The 24812-nt window shown below is 43.8% G+C and overlaps 1 protein-coding gene across 1 annotated transcript in view; it reads left to right on the top strand.

Annotated features, from left to right (window-relative positions):
* The window catches only part of LOC119450499 (WD repeat-containing protein 35-like), an 83718-nt gene that overhangs the window by 14941 nt on the left and 43965 nt on the right, over window positions 1-24812 (top strand). Inside the window, exons 9-21 of the mRNA XM_049666519.1 lie at window positions 1017-1159; window positions 6787-6912; window positions 7742-7834; window positions 11267-11359; window positions 12655-12854; window positions 14335-14416; window positions 14494-14511; window positions 16768-16821; window positions 16913-17022; window positions 17772-17892; window positions 20970-21038; window positions 22316-22444; window positions 24654-24742. Coding sequence (XP_049522476.1) covers window positions 1017-1159; window positions 6787-6912; window positions 7742-7834; window positions 11267-11359; window positions 12655-12854; window positions 14335-14416; window positions 14494-14511; window positions 16768-16821; window positions 16913-17022; window positions 17772-17892; window positions 20970-21038; window positions 22316-22444; window positions 24654-24742 — 1327 coding nt within the window. The remainder of the gene's footprint in view (window positions 1-1016; window positions 1160-6786; window positions 6913-7741; window positions 7835-11266; window positions 11360-12654; window positions 12855-14334; window positions 14417-14493; window positions 14512-16767; window positions 16822-16912; window positions 17023-17771; window positions 17893-20969; window positions 21039-22315; window positions 22445-24653; window positions 24743-24812) is intronic.

Here is a 24812-nt window from a genome sequence, read left to right as displayed (position 1 = left end):
CTACTTACCACTGAATGAGTGCAGCGACTCGTTTGTGTGACTAGTGGCTACATCATGCTGTTTGTACTTCGGAACCAAAACATAGTGCATCACATACCGCAAGCTCAAAGGTGCACAAAGTCGCAAGTCGTGATTTGACATCAGATTATTCCCACAAATTGTTGTTGAAATATACAAATTAGTTTTTCCATAGAAAGTATTGCAGATTAAGAACATCCGCACTGCGAAACGTACAGACTGAGACTTGTATGACTGCACTGCTTGCATAGCTTCCGCTGCATTGCCTGCTCAGGATGAAATGAAGTACATTCACTAGCAGTGTTGCACCTTGCCACATCTTGGACTAATTCGGCGCAGAGTAATCAGTAAATCTTCATTGTGAAAAAAAAAAAAGGTCTGCTATATCACTCCACAGGAAATTTGTGCTTTCCTTAAATGAGATTTTATATGCATGTATTTCTATGGTGGTTTCAAGGGGAATTATCAGAAGATATGTGCAGTTCATGGTATGCAGCAGGAAAGCTTTTTATGCTTACACCTACCTTTACTGGCATAATGAACACACTTATTTTCCCGAAAAAATTAGCATGAAGTTTGGTGGTGTGTTCAGTATGCGGGGTAAAATTTTGAGCGATTTTATTTGCACGGCCACTTCTAAGAAGTAGGAGACACACGGTACGATATGGCATCCGACATGCCAGAACGGCAGCCAAATCTGAGGCGTTTTGCCATGCTGTAGCACTGAATTGGACGCTGAATCATACCATGAGTCTCCTTCTTTTGTTGCGTGCCGGGTGTCCGATTTGGCGCTACAGCATGCAAAATGCCTCAGATTCCATGTCCGAAGCATTATGCTCCATGTGCTTATTGATTTTAGCATAGGTACTCAAAATGAGTTTGCCAAACCTGTCTTGTTTTTTAAGGAATTGTTCACATGATAGCTTCTAAATATTTCACCACTTGTGTCCTATGATATTGTTTTTGTGTGGTCAAATATTTCTGCATCACTGTTTCAGCTCCACTCGTCTTGGACACAGACATGGTCGCCACGTGCCTTCAGTGGAACCACGATGGGAGCATGTTGGCTGTTACAGGGAAAAGCTACGGCTCTGAGAGTGAGAAAAGAAACATGGTCAAGTTCTTCAACCCTTATGGCCAGGTAAACTTGCAAAACGGGTAGCATTCGCATCACCTTTGCATTACATGTAACATTTGCAACGCACCTGGTAACATTCATATTTGAGACTGCTGTCCATGTAAACCTTATTTAGTAAGCAAGGGCTTGATTAAGTACAGTCTGGCCAGGAAAAACTTTTTAGAGCAGCCATTAATATTGTCATTGACCACAAAAACAAAACTGGTCTCATTGTCTATCCAGGTACTGAAGTTTGACAGTGCAATGTCAGTTTTATTGTTTTCACTAGCGGTGACAAGGTTTATAATTGCTACACAGAATAGATTTGCAAATTTCTTCTTACAATAGGCGAATTATCACTCTACTGCACATACAACTGAAGCTGAATGCTGCTATAGTCTATTGACAACAAGCTGAATTGAGTATGAGATCATATGCACAGTGGAACCTCGTTCATATGTTTTGGAAGAAAACACACGAAAAAACATACTAATTGGGAAAACATACAACATGGTCCCTAAAAAATTTGGCTGACTCAACGGTAGTTGACAGCTACGTAATATGAATCGTTGCCTGAATCATTGCAGCACGAGATCCTGATGTGTGCCGACTGATGATGGGGGCCCCAGATGCGCGTTGTTTGCGCTCCTCGAATTTGGCCTGGGTCAGCAGCTTCTTTGGGCAGGGCGTTCTGCCTGGAAGTTTTGGCGTGGCCGCTTGGCGAGACTCTCGGCATGAGATGCCAACGTGTGTCGAGCTAGTGGTTCCTGAGTGGCTCAAGACGTGTTTTGTAGTTTTCCTATTGCATAGTGTTTTAAGATGGCGACAGAAAACAGAAATAAAATTTGTCACTTCTATCATGCAATAGACGCGACATAGGATGAAGGAAACACATAGATGTGTTGCGCCTATCGCGCTATAGATGTGGCAGAAGACGAAGGAAATACACAGATGTGTCGCGTCTTTCATGTGATAGATGGGACACAAAATGAAGGAAACAGACGATTCACATGTATCGCACGATAGATGTGACACAAAATGAAGGTAACGTACAGATGTGTCACATCTGTCGTGTTATAGACATGACATAGGACGAAGCAAACACACAAATGTGTTTCATCTATCGTATTATAGACGTGACACAAAATGAAAAGAAATACACACGATTTGCATGTGTCGTGTGATAGATTTGTCACAAAATGAAGGAAACGGACAGATGTGTCACATCTATCACGTTATGGACATGACATAGGGTGAAGCAAACACACAGGTGTGTTACGTCTAGTGTTGTGCGAATCTGTACTCGAATTTTCGAATAGTAGTTTCAAATATTACGCTACATTCGATACTCACTTCGAGAGCAGTTGTAATATTCATGCTTTTTGAAGTGTTGGCAAACGGTCGCGAGTTTGTTTACTGTCTAATAATGAGATCTGCTGGCAGCCGTAGCCACGCCTGCGGCAACGCTAGGCCTAGCTACTTCGACGTTCGCTACCAAGTTTCTTGCTATTCGGTGCCGTGTTTTTCATTGAAACAGTTTGCCGCTGTCGGTGAACTGAAATAGCGCCGACTCCGCCTTTGTGATCCTCGCCAATGGCTTCGAAGCTCGGCAAGCACGGCATGTTGCATAATGCCAGTTCCCGAAAGTCAGTTTCTGCTCAATACAGCAGTGTTATGCCGTGAAGTATACCAAGAGTGAGATGGGGCAATTGTCATGGGACACGGTATGTATTCCTTAATTATACACGTGTGCATCCGTCATCTCCTATCTCGGTACGAGCACCGATACACCTAATAAGTGTACTGGCAGGCCTTTAGAGCTATTTCGGACGTGCCTGTGGCGATTTGAGCCCTTGGGAGCAGCAAAAGGCATGCATTCATGTTTTCGGACTGCCCGATTCTTCGGACGTTTTCGCGGCTCCTAGGTAGGGAGTCCGAAAAATCGGACGTTGACTTATATTAATTGTAGTCATTTCATCAACTTTGTTTAACAACGGGCAAAAAAAAAAAAAAGAAGAGCAACGATTTACAGATATACCAGTATACGCCGGTGTCATCTTTGCCAATCTTGGCGCACTGGTTGCCAGCACTCTTTTCTCACCACCACCGTGTCCAGACACTAACTTAGAAAAACTAGTTTCGGATTTTCAATAATTTCTCATAACCTTCATAATTGCTCAGAAACCTTTATTTGTGAGAAAACTCATAAACACCGTTTCAAAACATTTAAACTAATATTGTGAAAGAAAGCGATAAGGTGAGTGAACGACATCAACATTGTCAAATGTATTCCAATAAATAAGTCATACTTGAATTAATTCTGGTCTCATTCTCACAAATTAGTCCAATCATTGCACATATCCAATAATTACCGTATTTACTCGCATAATGAACGCACTTTTTTTCCAAAAAATTATGTGCTAAGTTGAGGGGTGCGTTCATTATGTGGAGTAAAATTTTGAGCGATTTTTTTTCTCTGGCCACCTCAAAAAAAGTTGCAGTTTCACCCGAAAGGTGAACCATCGATTGAGATAGCAAATGCGTAGACAGCTATACGAAATGAGGATACAGTAGAACCCCGCTGATACATTTTTCACGGGACCGTAAAAAAAAAACGTATAAGCCGGGAAACACGAAAAATTGAGAAATGGGAGTGGTGTTGAACTGCACACAATATTATTTTAATTCTTATGCGTGAAAAAAAGTCGCAGTTTCACCCGACAGCCGAAGTATTGATTGCGATAGCAAATTAGTAGGCAGCTATACAAAGTAAGAATAGTAGTTTTATCGTCCGTATAAAATTGTAATTTTCGCTTATTAACTATGTTAACAAGCATGAACAGGCAAACATGAACACACCAAACTCGATGAGCGCGGACACGCGCGGTCAGACACTGGCGTGAGGAATTTAAGCGCCACTGCAGAGGCGAGCAAAGTGACCTTCGTGCTGTTGTCTATCGCTTCAACACAAACTGAGCACTGAGGACACACGGCACGCACAAAGCTACGAGGCGCCGACTGCACCTACACTGCGTAGACTCTGCCCCCAACGTAGATCGCTTTCAAGATATGGCCCGCGCGCAGCCGCGCAGTACGCAGTTGATGCCAGAGCACAACGCTGCCCGCTATCCCTCCCCCCTCGCTCTCTTGCCGGTGCCTCGAGCGCAATGGAAGAAGGCGCACTTCCTCCCTGCTTTTCTTTCTTTCGCGTGCGAGATTTAGATGCGGTCGTCGGCTCCCCTCGCACGCTTTCACTCGCACATACAGCACGCGGCGACAGCGTTATTGCCCTTGGACCTTATACGGAACATCTATGAGCCAAAACCAATTTTATGGCCGCAATGCGTCATAGACACCATCTTTAGATGGCAAATACGGATCTCAAGGGGCATACTTTTGCTGGCGGAAACCGAAAATACGTCAAGTGTCGCCCCCCGGCACTTTGGGTGGCCAATGCCATCGTCAAGCAACCAAGCCAAGCGACATGAAAAGGCGCGGGGTGGCAGTTCGCTTCGTATGATGCGGGAACGGTCCCACAGTTGTGACGTAACGGCGGGGTTGCCAATGCATTGGGTTTTATGGGAACTGTTCCGGGACCGGCTGAAAACGACTTAAGAGCCGGGAAAACGCAGCACCCGGGAACGTAACAGTGGGGTTCTACTGTAGTAGTTTTATCGGCCGTGTAAACATGCTAACATTCACCATGTAAATTAATACACCCTTTCACCATTGAATTTACAAAAATGTTCATGAATTCTTGGATACGGAAAGTGTGCCCATGTGGGAGAGTGACTACCCAATAACAATGACAGTTTAGTAAAGCGGCCATCAGCAAAAAGGAAAACCATGACACGTGGCAATATCAATGCCAACAAGTGGAACAAAAACATAGGGTCTTCAATATGCTCTCTACGGGCTGAATGTCGCTTGTAGTGCTGATACGATCTTGACCAGGTGAGGTGTTGTAATGACAGGTTCTTTGCTTTAATGATTCAGATGATTCTCTGAGGTGGAGCCTCCGAGAACCCAATTGAGGACAAAGCTGTTTGTTGGAGAACACACACAAACTTTTAATAAAACTAAAACGAAAAGTAACCCATAAAATAAACCCTTAAAGAAATATCACGGCAAAAAAACACCCGGAGCACACTCATGATATTAATAGCACGCGAGTCCGGGTTGAGGTCGTGTGTGAGGGCGCGTACTTGTTCGCAAAGGATGGGAGGTGGTGAAACAACGAAAGACGTGGCATTCGTCTCACCAAAGGTCGGTGTATTGGATCGTTGGGCAGGCTACCAGAGCACGGCAGCTCTGGCTTACAGAGAGAAGGCAGGCGGCTTAGAGGCACGGGCAGACGGCGGCGGCGTTCTGGCCAGGCAGCTGGGCATGGAACTCGGGCCCGTAGCCTGACTGCTCATGTTCTGTCCACGGGCACAGAAGCTCGCCGGCCTCGGGCAGCAGTTCACACTCAGGTGGAGTGACAACGCCCAGGAACGAGTTGGCAGGAGGCCCCGGTCGGGTGAAGTCCTGGTGGCTCAGGTCTGGAACCTGACGGCCCGTGTTACAACTTCCTGGCCGGTGGCTGACCTCTCCTGGCGTCGCTTCCTGGAACTCTCCCCTTCTTCTGCCAGCGTGCCTCGCTTTTCTGCCGCTCTGGCCAATTCGTCGTTTGCTCATTGGCCGCTCGAAGCTTCGTGGTCTCTTGCGATTGGATGCCTTTTTCTTTTGTTTTCTTTTCTTGCATCGCGTGTTCACGTGCCGGACGCTCTTCGACGTTGTCGTTTTCCATCCAGCACGGAATTCGCCTCCGCGCGTACACTACTTGTCGTCTGCTTCTTGTTTATCTCCATTCACTGCACCATGTCGTGCACTCCACACACCACAGGTGGGTCGTCACCGCAAGAATCAGGAGACAGCGACGAAGGCGGGCATCGTGATGATGAAAAATAGAAAAGACTGTATTCACTTCATTGGTACATGGTTGTGACTCTATCTGAGTCTCGAGCGGTTCTGTCACGGGGGCCAGGACGGCCTTAAATAACCCCTCGTGGTCTTGTGGTAGCCGATGTCTCCGTCGGGGAACTTGTGGAAGTGTCACTCCTTTGTCAGGTTGTCAAGTTGACGTCCTCTTCCCCCTTGGGTCCTCTTCTTTAGTTGCTCGCCTTTGCGTCTGCTCAGGTCGTAGAGGGGTGACGCTTTCTCGGGGATGAAGGCAATTATCTTGTCACGGGAAAAGTGCTCGGGCCTTTTTCCCACATTTGAGAGGTAGTTTCCAGGAAGATCATAACCGCCTCTTGGGGATGAAGATAATCGCCCTGACAAGGGAGCATGTGCGGGTTTGGTTTCCCACCACTGAGATGCAGAGTTCCAAGCCAACCATAACAGCGCAGAGTTTGTGTGGCCCCCTATTTTCTGAAAGTTGTAACATTCTGCCAACTCCTCTAAAACATCAGAATGCCCATGCCCACGGGCTATTCAAGTGCCATGGGTGGCCTGGTGTAATGACAGTTTGAGGCACCCTGCCCTAAGGTAATTACCAAAAGTTAGTTATGCTTTTGTACATTTGTGTAGGTGTTGCGAATGAAAAAAAGACAACAATAATGTGTTTTAATAATATTCATTGTGTGTGTGTCTTCTCGGTTATTTTGCAGTACCTGCACACATTGCGAGTTCCTGGCAAGGAGATAACCGCCTGTGCTTGGGAAGGAATGGGACTTCGCATCGCCTTGGCCGTGGATTCATTTATATTCTTCGCCAACATACGCCCTGATTACAAGGTGATTGCACATACTTTCACAACTTGAGCCTCACTATGTGGCTTGATGATAACACTACCAAGATTTCCTCTTATAAATAATTGCTGCTGTCAGCCTCAGGGTTAGGCCTAGCCATTGTGCTGGGACGTCATTTAGCTTATCTATGCCGGATATACTGATCAATACAGGAGCATAATTGCACAATGGTTCACCATCTTATGCCCCAAAGCATCTATACAGTGAAATCTTGATAATTTGAAATCTCTTAATTTGAATGGATAGATAATTCAAACTGCTTTGTTGGTCTCGGCTTAGTCCTGTGTATTTGAATACAGAGTTACTCCAGTGAATTCGAACTCCAAAAACCATGCGATGGTTATTTCAAACAAAGTCTCTTACTCCTGTGCACCGCTTTTCGGACAAACCCAAGCTAAAGGCAAGGGTTCAATGCGTCGCTAGCTACCATAATGTCGCGTATCGTAAACATGACAAGGAAAGACGCACGAGAAGCCCAGACTGAACAGGAGCAACAGAGCTGCGCTCGCCGTCCTTTCCCATCTGGTTAAAAGGAACAGGAAGGAGCCCCCAGCGCACGCTTGCACTCACCTATGCCACCATGCACATCCACTCTTTCCATTGACATCATTATTCATTACTGTACCTTGGCTGCACTTCCCTCTTCCCCTGTGCAATGTAGCAGGCTATAGTGCACTTGCTCAAGCCAGTCTTTGCGCCTTTCCTGTAAATAGAATCTCTTCCTCTCTTGTAGTTGACAAAATATGTCCATAAGAGCTTAAATTTTTTTACTGTTATGTTAACGATGAAATTGTTCCTTTTCTTTCCATTCTAGTGGTGCTTTTTGGCAAACACTGTGGCCTATGCATTCAACAAGACAGACCGCATTGAAAGCACAGTGATCTTCTGGAACACCAACACGAATGAGGTAAGAACAAGGAACGCTTACTTGTATATAACAACTTGAATGATCTTTGCCTCAGTGAATATGTGGGACTTTCATGTCCCCAACTCTGTGTGGTACTTTTCAACTGTAATTTCATGAATTGGATACAAGCGTATGTTTTCATTTCCCCACATATTTGAAACCAGGCTCTAACATTTCATATTCTCTATGGTCCTGTACTGAGGCCATATTGCAAGGTCATGATGCTGGAGTCACTAAATTTTTTTGAACACATGTATATCTTTTGATTTAGTATTGGTAGCAACCAAAAATTGGAACGCATTAAAAAAAAGTACCACATGGTTAGCCATGTTCAAATGTAGAATCTTGCATTATAGAGATTAATCATAGGACATTGTACCCTGCCATGAAATACATGCTGGGACATAGCTGACTGCGTTCTCATGGTGTTCAGCCAATATTACTAGCATCATGAACAGGTGCTGGGACTCAGGGCCATCTGGCTCAACATTGGTGCAATGCTCTCAGTACTCTCTTAGATCAAGGTTTACATTGATCTTAATAAAAAAAGGGATGCACAGTAAAACCTCGTTAATTTCACCCTCACTAATTCGGAAAATCGGATAATTCGGACTCGTCCTTCAGTCCCAGCAGCCATATGCATTAATTAATGGCATCAGACTCTTGTTAATGCGGAGGTATTTGGCCACACACTGGTTAATTTCGACAACCCTCAGAGTGCGGCGAGTGTGGAGTGCCGCAAATGTATGATGCAAAAGAGCAAAATTGGTGCTAGCAGCCGACTGAAACGAAGTGATGGAGTTTGCGTCGTCATAGTCATCAGCGAAAACTATACAGGAATGACAGAAACGCTGAACGCTTCGTGTCTATTTGTGTGCGTAACATTTACTGCAACACATGATACCACGTTGGCTGCACATGCCTGGATCAGTCCTGCCTGATCCCTCATCGTTTCGATAACTATCGCGGTTTCGTTGGCAGCGATTGCATTAGTTTCGTTTTGACTTGGTGCGTGCATTGGCTGCACGCCTTCACAACTACATAGTCACCATGCGTGACTGGTCGATAGCGACCGCGGTTTTGCCTGCAGCGGTTGTGGCGAGCTGTAGTTCCATACTGACTCAGCGTATACAACGCACTATGTCAGAAACATGGCAGAAATTGTCAAGGATGGAGACCCGATTCTACTGCAGCCTGCACGATGGCATCAAACCCGCAGCTACTTCGCAATCGCGATGGAAGGACAATTTGTTTCCGACCACTTCACTGGTCGGAAACATAATAATAATAAGAGGTGTGTGTGTGGTATTGAAAAGCATGTCTAGTTGGATGAAGACCCAGGTCCACAAGCCCACTCCATTGCATTCCACTCCAGCATGATTGTACACGGCACACAACCAAGGTGCAGGGTATTGTGTGCATATATTGCAGAAGTTAGCAGCAGCATAGTGGGGAAATGATGTGGCCACTGACTCGGAAGCACAGCCGCTTTAGATTTTTGCCTGGTGGCTGAAAGCTTGTGGTAGTCTCGAACTACTGGATCAAGCGAGTTATTAGCAGGATTGTGTGCCACCAGATCATAGCCTTACCAGTCTTAAATAATTGGCAAATTTTCATTCTCACCTAGATAAAGCTTGATATAACAAAGTCGGTAAAATCAGCAGTTTACTTCATTATATAGAAATTTGGCTATATTGAAATTCAACCTTTTATGCAATTATATGCACAACTGTAATGCAATGATGCATAAATATATGCATAAATATATGCAAATTATGCAATATAACGAAAATTACAGTATTGAAGTTTGGTATATTGAGGTTTAACTGTAATTTGTTATTGCATTTATAGAAAGTTTTTGCTTTGTTAAAGCGATATGTTAAATTCATGTTTCTAGAGGAATTCCAAAGGAATTGCAATTAGTAGTACAGTGCAGTCCACATATAACGATATATCGGTTATAATGATGAGTCGAGCTAAGAGTATCAACTTATGCATTAGGGCTATGAGAAAAAAACCCATATATAACGATATGTTATTCATCGCATATCGGATATAACGATTGAAATTTTGCTTCTGGACGGCGTTTTTCATGCAGAATGATTGTGAAAATTGCATTCCTATGTTGCCCTTAACCGAGACGGGGCGAAAAGTTTGCCTACGCGAGTTCGTATCTGCTGCCATTACCGCGCAGCGCATCCTGCCCGCGTGCCGATTGCAAAAGCCACGGAGAGCATCGCAAGTTGGTGCAGCGTGCACAAGATGGCGCCAGCTGCTTCGCCCCCGTGTCACCGGTGGTCGCGCGAGGGGAGGGCAGTAGAAAGGCGATAAGCGAAGGCAACGCCTCCACTGGCGAGGGGCGCCTGCGCTCCCTGCCGCGCTCTCTCTCAATGGAAGCAGTGGCAGGTGCGCCCCTTGAGACGAAACTGATTTTGCAAGAGGGGGGTGAAAGCGATGAGCAAGCGGCACCTGCGCTGCCTACGCTCCCTTTACGATCTCCCTCTTTCAGCGAGCGCGGAAATGCACCGCGGAAGCAGCGGGAGGTGCGCCGACAAATTGCAAAGCTGCGTCTCTGGAGGCGAAGCTGCAAATTTTGCAAGACTCGAAGTACAAGCTCGCGCAGTGGATGATATCGACGATTATGAAAACCGGGAGCACCACGATCATGAAGGCTAGAAGCAGTGTCCATGCCGATCAAAGGAAAAGGCGGGCTTCGTGCGCCACGACGAAACCTGGTGGTGTCCGAACTCTGGAAGCACGTATCTACTGACGATGTAATAGGTGGTGCTTCGATGGAGGAGCTTCTGAGTGCAAATAGTGCTGCCTCGTTCTGTGAAGAGAACTCCGACGGGGCGATCGTTGTCGCGACAGACGGCGGCGTGCGACGGAGGCGACGACAGCAGCAGCAGTGACGACGAGATTGACAATGGCCCGTCTTTGACACCGACCCCGAGGTTCAACCAAAGTGCAACGTCATCGATTAAGTCGCTCATTGAATTCATGCACGCTAAATTATAGCTGCCAGTGTTCGCGCAGCAGATGGACGCGATACACACGGCGGTTGTGAATCCGAAACTCCCGCGAAAGCAAGTGCAGATTTCTATTTCAGCATGCCTAACGATTGAGACGCTATTTAGAGGTATAAATAAAAGTTGTTTTTCACGGCCTATATTTTACAATGTCGATTTTTTTATCACAAGTGGAAGTTTCGGTTTCGAGACTGCAAAGGTATGTTCAGCATTTTTTTTTCAGCAGTCCAGATATAGCGATGATCGGTTATAACTATCGCATTTCTCATTTTTCTCGATATCGTTATAAGTGGACTGACTGTACTTAGTTATATTAATTAGTTCATTATAAGTTATAACCCATTTTATTGTAACGAGTTATGACTATTTGCTCATTCTTCTGATCACCTTGTTCTGTTTACAGAAATATGTAAAGTACATAAAGAACCTGCAGAAGATGTGTGCCATGGGCGAATTCTGTACAATTGCCACTCGGGAAGATGGAAACAGTCCAAAGGTCAGTTCAAGTTGTATTTTTATTTCTTATTAAATTTTTACCCTGTATATTTCATGCCTCCTTGGGATACTTCAGTGATATAACTGTTTTACGTATATTAGTATGAGATTTTATATATATACTACCAGTCTCGGGTCTTTTCTTGGTGTGGAAACCCCTTATGATTGGTTCTCCAGGCACATCCCTTATATACCCCCTCGTGACACAGCTACAGTTCAGTTTGACAAGATTCAGAAACAATTTTTCAACATGGTAGAAAAATCTTGCCTATTCATTAAACAGTGCTCTCACAAACATCTGAGCCAAACATTATCTCTGTATTCACAGCAGTTGCCTACAGTTTTATTTTAAAGACTGTCTGCCTTCAACTTCCTGAAAACCCCACCTCTCTTCGTGTATATAAATGGTAGATCATCATTAAGGTGCAGTACATTATTAAGTTGTGGAACATTAAGAAGGGGGCCATCATCAAAACAAATAGAAAATGGGAATGTGGGGTTTGGTGCACTGACTGCATGCTTTATATTGCCAGTGCACAAATTTTCTCATTGAATTCTCGATACTTTCTTTTGTGCATTTCGATTTCTAAAGCGCAACATATTACATGCCATGGCCATGTGCAGAAGTGCCCGTATTGAAATTTTAGTATGTTACGCATTTGTGCAGCAGACGTGTAGCAAGCACCTTGCAGAGATTGCAGAGATACAGAACAGTTTTACATGGCTGCTTCTTCAGGGCTAAAAAATCGCTGAAGGAAACTTGTGCACAAAAGAAACAAAGGACTCAAATGCATGCCATTTTTGTGTACTGATGGTCACCTCAAATGACTATATAGGCGTACATCCTTGTGCTGGATCAAGCCAGGTATACCTGCCTTGAATTCGGGATTCTTGTAGTCTATGTAAAACTCGAAACTTTAGCTGCCGAAATGTGCTTGGAAATTTGTAGCACAATTCCAGTCTTTCCGTGGACTTTCTCTCGTACAAATTAGATAGAACAGTCAGTATCTTTCTTGTTGGCATTCTGCTGTGGAGTTGCACCACCTGATCTTGAGGTTGTGCCAAAATCGAAACCTTAGCACAGCAGTGGTCTCAGAATGGCAGGTACCATTCTGTGTAGGAAAGATGGTACAGTGGCCTCTCAGAGCCCACGGTGCCTACAGTTTGAACAACACCACTACCATTTGATTACTATTAACTCTATTCATGCAAGTCACATTGAAAAACTTTTTATGCTGCTGTGACTTTTGTGCCATAATCTTTTATTTCGCTAACTCTTTCCTCTTTCTTTTCCAGTATGCTCTGATCGTGTGCAACTCCATAGGGACACCAGTGGACAGCATAACGACAGAAGTGGAGCCCCTGCACCTGTCTATGACCGAATCGCACGTGTTCGCTGCATCCAGGGACCAGATCTTTGTGTGGCGCTTTCAGACACCCAGAGGGCGCAGCGTGCTTGAGCTTTCTGGACAGCGCAGCAAGCCTGTGCTCGAGAGGTGCGTTCATACCTAAGCATTGTAACGCAGCTCACCTGCGTGCTTTTGCTGACCTTTTTGGACAGCGCAGCAAGCCTGTGCTCGAGAGGTGTGTTCATACCTAAACATTGTAACGCAGCTCACCTGCGTGCTTTTGCTGACCTTTTTGGAGAGCATGAAAGTTTTTACTGCAGCTGTACCCTTCACTGGAAATGTCTTGGGGGGAAAGCTATATTTTCAACGGCCAACTGCAATTAAAGAGACACTGAAGAAAAAGTCTAACTCTTGCCGTAGCACGCTTATTGGGCATTGTTATCCCGCTATTGATGGTTTGAAACGCCGTTTTAGAGACCTTCCGCGCTGCTCACAGACATACTGCGCTATCGGACATGAAGGAGGAGAACCATATTTTAGTTTTCTCAGCAGTCGCTTTTTTCCCGCGAGGCGGTGATTTTTGAACGTGCTCCGAAATTTCGCGATCGTCAAAGTAGAAAGCAAAAATGGCCACCTGCTATTGATGGTGTGAAACGCCGCTTTCGAGACCTTCTGCGTTGCACACGGACACACTGCACCATCGGACGTGAAGGAGGAGAAACTACATTTTTGTTTTCTTAGTAGGTCGCTTTTTTCCCGCCAGGCGGTGATAAATGTGCTCTGAAGTTTCGCGATCATCAAAGCAGAATGCAAAAATGTCCGGCTCCGGTAGCGGCACGCATACTGCGATCTCCCGATTTTACTGCCTTTGCGGCTGATTTTATCGATGCGTCGAATAGCAGCGAGTCAGACGACGCGGCCTTTTCGTCGGATTTTGAGTCTGAAAGCGACAACTACGCAAACCAGCTAGGAACATCGGCGGCCGCAGCCTGGCACGCCCAACTTTAGTGCTTGCAGTTAAATTTTTGTAGCGGCATACCTGGTCAATGACAAATTTTGATTTTTTTTCAAGGATAGTGTCTATTAGACGGCAAAACATTTTGTATATCTCATAATTTTCTTAAAATTTTTTTCTTGGTAGATACCAAGCGTGTCTTTATAGACTTTGTTCAGTTTTATCCCAGAATCTTGATTTTGGCAATTTATATCTTTTTTACGACATGCGTCTTGTTAATAAAACTTTTATGAGTGAAAAGTGCATTCATTCTTCTTTTTGTTTATGTATTACATAAAATATTGAGTGCAGTAGTTCCTTCAGAAAAAAATATCTGCCGTAACCTACAAAAAAAACACCTATTTTCCCCATGGTAGGCAGAGAGTTAAATAGCACCTAAGGAGTCGACACGAGCAGCACTCAATCTCTGAGGCTATATGCCCAGGTGCTGCACCCTTTCTCAACATTCTGGGTCACTTCTAGCGAGCATTAATGGTGGTGTTTTTTTTTATTCTTTAGTAACGTAAACGTCTATATTTGGAAGCTTTTTGTGACGCATCCCATGAATTTGTTGGCATTTAATACAGTACATGCCTTTCAGTGAAGTACACATTGCTTGACTACTCATTGCAGGGTCATACATATCAATGAGGCTCCCACGGAAGGAGAGAATTCAGACGATGTGGATAAAATTTATGAAGTAAGTCCTCAACATGTATTTTGGTAGCAACCAATCATGACCATACAATTTTAATCATGCAAAACCATGCCACTGCTTTCTTTATTTTGCAGGCAAAAAAGAAGCATCAGGTAAGAGTCACCACTGCTTAATTTTGTAAATTAACAGCAAAAACTTCAAAGAAATGTGGAAGAGAAATGTCTTGTTAAGCTGCATCTGTGGATTGCATTTCTGTAATTGCAAATTGGTCAGTCTAAAATGGGTGAAGTGTTCATAAGCCGGAAAGGACATACAGTCAATGACCGATTTTCCAGATGCCCAATTTTTCGCACATGCCCAGCAATTCGGACGCCTTTTTGGCACCGCCAAATACCCTATAGCGTCATTTTTAAGAACGTCTGAAATTTCGAACACGAAAAACCTTCGCCGTCTGATTTGTCGAACTTTTTGCCATGACTGCAGGTCCGAAACGGCATTAATCGAAGCCATCACCGCTGCCATTTTGATTATCTCATCGTCTCAAACCGGTGCTTTTGCACGCCGATTCGCTGTTAGCCATAGCCACCACCGTGGCATCGCTAGTCCTACCTACTGCGATGTTCGCTACGAAGCTTTTTGCTGTTCGGTGCCGTGTTTTTCATTAAAACAATTCGCCGCTGGTAGCAATGGCACCGACTCGGCCTCTGTAATCCTCTCCAATGGCTTCGAAGCTCGGAAAGCACAACACGTTGCATAATGCTTATTTTCGAAAGTCAGCTTCGTCTCAATACAGAAGTGTTACGCGGTGAAGCATGCGCGAAGTATTGCGGTGAAGCATATCATGAGTGAAAAGAGGCAATTGTCACGGGACATGGTATGTATTCCTTAAATATACACGCGTGCACCCGCTGTCTCCTATCACAGTACGAGCACCGATATGCCTAATGAGTGTACTGACAGGCCTTCAGAGCTATTTGGGATGTGCCTGTGGCGATTTGTGCCCTTGGGGGCAGTAAAAGGCATTTTTTCGGATGTTTTAGCGGTTCCTAGGGAGTCTGAAAAATCGGACGTTGACTGTAAATATGGAAGGCCAATGGTGATGCCGCTTCCTAATTTTTACACCAGCTCACCATGATGTCGTGGACTTTTGACAGTGCCTGCTTGGAGCTAGCCAATTGGCCACTAATAAAGAGTGGTTACTTCACATTCAAATCTTTATCTGGAAAGTCTTCCTGCATAAAAATGATCAAGATATTAAAAAAATACAAGGAAATCAGTGATGTCATTAATATGACCATGAAAAATGAAACGTAGAAAGCAAATTTTGTCTCTTTTTATTTTTCTAATAATCTTTTTGCACATACCGTATTTACTCGAATCTACCGCGCACTTTTTTCCGTTCAAACAGGTCCGAAAATTGCATGCGAATTAGAATCGAGTATGACCCTAAATCTGCGTTACCATATAGCCGTCGGCATTTCAAAATGGCCGCCTCATACGTGCTTCGAGCATAGCTACACTCTAGCCTAGCGGCCGTAGCTTCCTCCATGTGCTGCAGTACACGTGCTTCGGCATTAGTCTACCGTCTGTCTTCCCCTTCTCTGTGTCTGCTCTATCAGCATGAAGTGCCAAGTTTATCATAATGCTGCATTTAAAAGTCTGGCTGCATCACGGGTGTTCAGAGAATCTGAAACTTGCGTGCGGGACTGGCGCAAACAGAAGGAGAGGATTTTCACCAGAAAAGCAATGCGAAAGATGCGACGATCCACTTCGGAGATACGATCATCTTGGCCCTATCTTGAAAGCAATCTGCAACGGGGAAAGTCCGCTGCGCGCAGTGTTTTCGCTGCTTATAGGTCGCGTTGAAGCGAGAGGCATGATAGCACAAAGGCCAATTCGCTCGCCGTGCTTTGTTTGAGCGTTTTGACAGTTCGTTTCCGCGGTCAACAAGCGAGATGTGTTCATGTTTGCTTGTGCGCACGTGACACCGTGCTTAATTTATTTAGTAAGCGAATGTTTGCAAGTTTATACGACCGATAAAACTGCTATCCTTACTTTGTATAGCGGTCTACTAATTTGCTATTGCAATTGATGCTTCACCTTTTGGGCAAAACTGCGACTTTTTTTATTCATCGCAACTTTAGTGCATCGAGAGTAAATATTTGTTTTTCCAAATGAGAGAAAGTTGTATTTCTATATGAAAGCATGAGGTGCGCAGTACGGTAAAGGATTATTTTTTTTGTCACAGAAAATGGGTGCACGTTACATTCGAGGGCATGTTAGAATCGAGTAAATATGGTACTCACAAGAACGAAAAATAATTTGTCATTCCCCTCTGGTGCACCTTTAATAGCTAGTTAATTATAGCTACTAAAGGGTATGCTTAAAAGGTGTGCATTTAGTTTCAGGTCAATACAGACCCGATATGCTGCCTTGCTGCGTCGGAGAAAATGTTCATTGTGGTAAGTGGCATACTGAAACCTTTTTGTTTTTGTTTTTCAATGTCTCCGTATTTGCATGTTACTTATTGCATTCCTTCTTTAAATATTTCAGGGCCGAGAATCAGGAACATTTCAGCGCTACTCTATGCCACAGCTGATGCTTGTTCAGAAATACACCATCTCCTGTCGACCCAACAAAATTGCACTAAACTGCACATCGAGGTGACTGAGAGCTATCTTTTTCTTATATGTTTCTAGTATGCCATTCTCTTTCTTTAAGTTGCATCAACATTGCAGCTGTGTATCATAACTTCTACCAGAACTTCTTTATAAGCATAGGTGTAAGCATAGTGCCAAATGTTGACTCGGCTTGCAAAGAGATATCTGCGCATACCAAACACTAGTGTGTTAAGTGGGCGGCTCTTTTTGGTGTCTGAAGGAATTGTGACATGAAGGAGGATGTCAGTGCTCCCTGAGCATGTTGAGCAGCACCATGACATTAAAAAACTGCAGTTATGATACTGTCAAGCAAAAGTGTTGTCCTAGACAGTTTTGCTGAGTAAAAAGCATAGTCTTCCTGCACGACATTCACTGTGCAATAAACTTTCTTTTTTATTGTACTTCTGGTTAGTGAAAAAATAGCATTTTAGCAAAACCTATTGTATCCATATTCGAAAAATATTTGCAAAATACTCGATTTGATTTGTGCTTGCTTTTCATTATTCGAAATTCGCTTCGAAATTGAAAATTTGATATTCACACACCCGTAATAATAATTAAAGCTTCTGATAACTCAAACAAAAATTTGTCATCACCAATAGCTTTAGTTAATAAGAGTCGACTCTAATTTCAACCAAAGAGCACCTACATATTTTACAGCTAGGGCAAGTTGCATTCGGTTATGGCTAAGCTTTTACCAGTGCATTTAAAGTAAGCATACTCATGTTCTGTGATCTTTCTTCTTGTTCTAGTCGAATGTCAGTGATAGACATTACGGGCTGCTTACTCCTCTATGACCTCGAGGCCAGGTCTTCGGAAGGAGAACAGCTAACCTTTGAACGCCGAGATGTTTGGGACGTCAAGTGGGCAAAGGTAATATGTCTCCTGTATGAAGATTGCAAAGCATCTTGAGCAAATACTGTTGAAGCTCATTATTACAACATCACAACCAAGAGAAAAATACCTTTGTTATTTCGGACATTCCTTACAGACATACATGCTGATATCAGCCAAAAAAATTTGCAAATGGGTCAGTGAGAAAGATATGTAAGTGTGATACATTCAGCAAACCAGCCAAAAGCATGTTAGCAATGCTAAATGCAATGCACTTTGTGCTCTTGGACTCTATGTGTGAGCACATATGATCATCACGCTGGCTTGCAGTCTGTGGTCCAGCCAAACAAAGCTGTTTGGTCAAAACATGCACGCCTGTTCGGAATGTATCATTTCAAGTTGCTCTTGCTGAGTATTTTACATTTTTGTTACTGGAGTAGATATTTTGAGATCGGAGCAAGCAAATGTTATTTTTGCTGTAACTGATATTGTCTCTGATTTTGAATTTTCGCTTTTGTTATGACTGTAGTAATACAAAAACTTTTTTTCAACGAAGGTTCTTTCCAGAACTGCATGCTTAAAAATGAATACAGTTCACAAAATTTTGTGTAGAAAAGCAGGATTGAATTTTAGGCAGCAAATAAACAATATTAATGTTCTTTAACATGCAAACTTATCCAGAATGTGCCATGGCTTACATTTTTACTACTAAAATAAATGTTTTGAGATGTGAATGAACAATTATTTCCTTTGCTGTAACTGATCTTGTCTCCAACCTTGCTTTTTTTGTTTTTGTTATAGAAGTAGTACAAAAGTACTTTTTTTTTCAATCAGTGCTTTTTTGACAAATTTATGCTTAAATACGAACAATATTTCCAAAATTTGGTGTAAGCAGGATTTCATTTTTTAGGAGCAAATAAATACTAACTCTAATGGTCCACCGGTTATCCATCCTAAGCAATACATAGCGTGCCCAGCTCCATTTCTTCCGCTTAATGTCAACTAAAATATCGGCTATCCCCGTTTGTTCCCTGATCCACACCACTTTCGTCCTGTCTCTTAACGTTAGGCCTAACATTTTTCGTTCCATCACTCTTTGTGCAGTCCTTAACTTGTTCTCGAGCTTCTTTTTTTCGTTTCATTGCTCTTTGTGCATTCCTTAACTTCTTCTCAAGCTTCTTTGTTAACCTCCAAGAGGACAGCAGAAAACTAGGTGGGGTGATGAAGTTAGGAAATTTGCAGGCGCAAGTTGGAATCAGCTAGCGCAAGACACGGGTAATTGTAGATCACAGGGAGAGGCCTTCGCCCTGCAGTGGACATAAATAAAGGCTGATGATGATTATGAAATACTAACTCTTTCATTACAGTGTCTATACAAATAGATCATTTTGATGACAGTTTTTCTACGTGTTTCACATAAGAATTCACATAAGAATTCTCAAAAATTGTCTTGGCAATTATTGAGAATTCACAGTACTGCTATACATTCATTTAAAACACCAGTGATCAGGCTATAATTTTATGTACAGTAAAAGCTCGATGATACGATCGCGGCTAATACGAATTTCCGGATGATACGAATTTTTCTGTGGTCCCGGCCGAGCCCCAATACTTTGCAACGTGCTAGAGAATGGTTGTTACGAATCGATTTCCGGCCTGCGTCGGTTGATACGAATAAACGCCGCCCCCACCGACGGCCGCGAAAGAGAACAGCGCGCAGTCACGCGCTTTCTCCCGTTCTCTTTTGGTGCGGAGGCGCGGACATGGCGCCGGACAGCGCGGACTCCGCGACTGGGCGCGATGAGTTTGAAGCGGTGGCGCTTTTGTACTTTTCCTCCTTTTCGGCGGCCGCCCATCGGACGGAGTGGCTGCTGTGCTTCGGGCCGCGTTCTTTGTGTTTGCGCCATTTTACCTAGTCGCAGCGAGCTATGTCTACCGAGATAGGATTGTCTACCGAGATAGAAGGACATTAGAGACTTTTTCTTCAAGAAATAAATGCTTTTTACGTACATGCGCCTGAGTGAGTTCACCTCTGACTCTTTAATTTAGCTACAGTCGAATCTCGTTAATTCGAACACGCTTATTTCGAACATACCGCGCACCGACAATGCTCTTAGCAGCGCGCCAAATCACGCGGCGGCGCCTCCGACCGGCATTGCTCCGACACCGCCATAAAGCAAAAGCTCAGGAGAGACCCCTTAATGCCGCGCGCGAAGGAACGGGAAAAAAAAAGAACCCACGGCGGAAATTTCACCCTCTCTCAAATTGCAAGGTCGCCGTTTCTGCATCGCGCCTGAACAAGCGTGTACGTGCTGACTAGTGTGTTCTAAACAACCGTATTCTAGCACACACTAGTGCTGACGTCTCAGCCACGCGGATACACGCTCGCTTCCCGATAACGGCAGAAAACGAAACTTCAGGGAGCGGCTAAAATAAGCTGGCGCCAGCACGGCGGCGGGCACGCACGGAGATGTGCGCACGGAGTCGAAGGTGAGAAAGCTACGAGGGAGTTGAGAGGGAGGGAGGGCGAGGGGAGCCACAGAAGCGGCGGAGTTGACGTGGCCAAATCCGCTTCCCTGCCGCCCTCCTCCCTCACCTTCGACGGTCTCCACGCGCACCCGTGTGCCGGCGCCGCCCGCTCCCTGAAGCTTCATTTTCTGCCGTTATCGGGAAGCGACCGTTAGCCGGTCTGGGCAGTTTCGTGGCCCGCGCTAGCTATGCGCTTGCTCGCCGCGATATTTCACGACTCGCACCGTTCGTGCATCGTGCTATGGTGCACGAATACTTCAAAAATACGTCCTTTTAATTCGAACAAATTTTCGGGCCCCTTCGAGTTCGAATTATCGAGATTCAACTGTAGTTTTAATTGTTTCGATGATACGAATTTCGGCTAATACGAATATTTTTCGTGACCCCGTGAGATTCGTATCATCGAGCTTTCACTGTATTGCAGTATACATTCCGACTACGTCTTGAAATAAGATGTTAAAACATAAAAGCACCGAAATTGAGCACATTTATAGCAGTAACGAAACAGTTAACGCTGTTTTAGTATGCATTTTAAACCTTCTGTTTAAAAGTGTTTAAACATTTTGTTATGGCATTCACATGTGCAGGACAACTCTGAGCTGTTTGTGTTGATGGAGAAGACTCGCATGTATGTCTTCCGGAACTTGGATCCCGAGGTGAGCTGGATAATAGAGGTCGTGATGTTGCATTAATTGGTGTTAGCAGCATGACAGGCATTGTTATAACGAAACAATGTTAAAGTAAATGTCTGAAGCAGTGGAATGTATAGTAGAACCTCGTTCATACATATTACCGAAAAAACATGGAAAAAATGCACTAACCAGGAAAATGTACGGTCCAAAGCCCCTAAAAAATTTGGCAGACTCAGCTGTAGTTGACATCCATGTAACACGAAGCATTGCACGACTTGACACTGATGCTCGCCGAGCTGGTGGGACTCGAGCCACCAGAGACGCACATTGTCGATTCCCTGCTGTATAGTATCACAACGGGAAACCGAAATGAAATCGAGTTGGTGGGCGATGCCAGAATACAATGCTGCCACAGCGAAACATGACTCACGGCCGGCGCGTTTGGGTTATTGCCTATTAAAAGCATGCAGTACGATTACAACAGCACTACGCCTCAGGCACTGTAAAACTGATAGGTGAAGATGCTAATCGCAGTGGAGTTGGTGACGATGCGCAACGACCCGCGAGGCGATTTGCAGGTATAGGAATACGAAACTGGATGTGTGCCGACATTTTCACATGACTCAGGCAGTCGAGTACTGTGGGAAAGCTGCCATGGCAGGTGTCTACTGTTCTTGATCGTGCGTGCCTCGTGCCTTTTCTTGTTCACACGAGATCTGGCGGCCAGAAAATGTATCATGCGATCACAGTTTTGCGATGTACTGAATGTTGGTGTCGAGAGATGGTGTTTTTGGGGAACTTACTAATCGGTAAAAGGCGTAACTGTATTAGGTCATTTATTGTGTTCTCGATTGTGAACGTTAGTGCTGGGAAATTGTACGAAATGGGTTTGTATTAACGAGGTTCTACTGTATTTAAGCGTTCTAAAAAAAACTTGACTGATAGGGCAGCATTGTGATTGTTACACCCAACCTCCTTCGTGTGATCAAAAATGTATTGTTTGAGATGCAGTATGTGAAAGGACCTTGAAGTAATGCACTGGCATGATGCTCCTGTCCACATCTTAACACAGCCCCCCTGTCATGCACAAGGCTACTGTAGGCACTACCATGAAAGCAGCAGAAGGGGTAATTTGGGGCATTGTGTTGGGATGTATTGAAATCAAGCTTATTCAAGGCAACGCATACCAACATACTGAATGCTAAGGTCTCACTGCTGGTACGATGTAGCTATATCTTACAGAGCTAAATGCTTGCTACAACTTAACGCCCTGTATGTCTCCCTGGGCTTTGTCTCCTCAGGAACCGGTCATGTCAAGCGGATACATTTGCAGCTTTTCAAATTTGGAGATCAGAACAGTCCTGTTGGATGAAATCATGCAAGATCCAGAGAACCCACGTCAGGAGTTTGTGTGCAACATGGAAGCAAAGGTTGGTGTTTGGGTGCATTGGTCCCTCACTTGCATAGCTATTTATATGTTGTTCTTTGTTTTGCAGTCCATCATTGGCATGGGGCTACATTTTGTAAAAGTAGTTTTCCTGCTACTTTGATCTCTTGTTATTTGTCACACTGAGTGACCAATTCCGGCAATAATGATGGCATGGTGGTTGTGCGAAGCCATGAAAAAGGGCAAAAAGAAAGGCTAAAGAGAAGAATCGTTCAAAAGTCTAATCTCTTGCATAATGTTGACTATTTTGACTCGCTTGTAATCGATGGGAGGCTGGATTCGTAAACGTCAATAATTTGGATCAGTGCTTACCGAACTCTGCTGTCATGTGATTGACAAAAGGCATGCATACGTTTCTTTGCAACACCATTCTGATCATCCTTACTGCATGCAATGTCTGAAGCTCCTCAGTTTCAGTGCATATTTCAGCACAGGAACAGTAGTGCAGAAGCTAAAATTTCATTTGAGATTTTTTTGCTGTCTTACTGGTTCAGGACAGTCACAGAAAGGCAAAATAAAAGAAAAAGAACATGCTAATAAAATTAACCATTGCAGTCATCAAAATGAGCTTGTTTGCTCAACCTAGCTCAGGCCAAATACTACTACAGTAAAATCTCGTTACAAGAGACATGGTTACTAGAGAAACTCGGTTATAAAAGACATTTGAAAATGGTTTGGTTGGTTTTCCTATGTTCGCCATGTTAACAACATTGAATACAAGAGACATGGTTACAAGAGACACTCGGTTACTAAGGCCAACTTTTTTAGGTCCCTAGAGTAAACTCTTGACTATTTAGACAACATAACCCAGACACGCTCACGCAACGCAGTCGATGGCGTACCAACCGGTATGTGCTGCACTATTCATTTCCTTGGCTCGATTCTTTTCTGTTCCGAAGCCGAATGTCATTCCTCGCATGGTTGCGACTACAAATTGCACCGAATTTTCTGTCATTATGCTTTCTGTCATTAGGGCAGAAAGTGTCGGCAGTTGAGGCTGACGAACATCTAAGAGGACTTCAAAGGTATTGTGAGCAATAGGAAGGCTTACAAAGTGAAGTATTTTACCTCCAGAAGTTGGGAAGGAAGCCAATACAATCTGCAGTCACTAAAAAACAAACTACTATGAATGACTTTTTTCAAGCCATCCTGAGCAATTTCCTGTAGATGTATTAAAACACATTTTGATTCTGATGTATAATAAAGTGATCTAGTCCGACTCTCTGGTGTTTTTAGAATTTTTGGTTACAAGAGGCCTTGGTTACAAGAGACATGTTTCCCAGGCCCCTTGAGTGTCTCTTGTAATGAGGTTTTACTGTAGTTGGATGACTTTAGTGACTTGAGTACTCAAGGTAAGGATAGAGCATTATTTTATCCAAGATTTTCCTGAAATCGAACTGCCGTCCAAAAACATTGGTTGCCCCTTCCTTGAAAGTTTTCCAGGCAGTTCCCAATCATATTGAGCTGAGTGTGGCAATTTGAGAACTTGATGATGTAAAAGTAAGTGTAATGTGGTTCATATTCACTACATATTTTCTGACTATGAAATAAGCTTTCGTATAGTGATCAAGCACTGTAGCTGAAGGTGCACTATACATTTAGTGCACCACAGTTCTCTCACTTTTCATGACTTAACTTCTGTAACTTACACATTCGCATTTTAAGATTGTAATCGTGCCCCGAAGATTGCTTTTTTTGCCAGGTAATTGGTGTTGGGCTTCAAAGGGAAGATGCATAAATTTATCTCACAACTTTGTGGAAACAGTCACTTCACTATATAATGTGTGTGTGTGTGTGTGTGTGTTTTTTTAATCTAGAAACCAGAATATTTCCTTTAGTTGTAGGGGACACTATTGTAATCATACTACAATATCTTATACTTGGTTACAACCTAAGAGTTCAGTAGAAGCTGCGCCCACAAAATCTCATTGCAGCTGCCCTCCGTTCCTCCACACTTAATAGCATAGTTTGTGAGAGATGCTGATAATGAAAGAAGTTCACCTCCACCATGGTGTTACAGAAATTAATGAAAATAAATTTTATTTGGGTTGAACCACAGCGTTTTTGTCATTTCATTTTCAAGCTTTTGACGTCTTCACCTAATTTACTTTCAAAAAAGTTACAAACGATTCTTTTCCTGTGCTATGCAATACTGATATACAACTCTGTCGATTTCTTCATTCTTTCTGCAGTCCTTGAGAGATTCTAGAGACCTCTTAGCCAAGGTGGGCATAGAGGAGGCGACGCAGTTTATTGAAGACAACTCCCACCCAAGACTGTGGTAAGGCACTTCTTGAGTTTTCTTCTTTCTTTTGCATTCATGACAAGCTCTGTCTTCCTGCAGTCAGTGA

Source organism: Dermacentor silvarum, chromosome 4, assembly GCF_013339745.2.
Source record: "Dermacentor silvarum isolate Dsil-2018 chromosome 4, BIME_Dsil_1.4, whole genome shotgun sequence".
Lineage (NCBI taxonomy): Eukaryota > Metazoa > Arthropoda > Arachnida > Ixodida > Ixodidae > Dermacentor > Dermacentor silvarum.
This window is presented reverse-complemented; position numbering and strand designations above follow the sequence as displayed.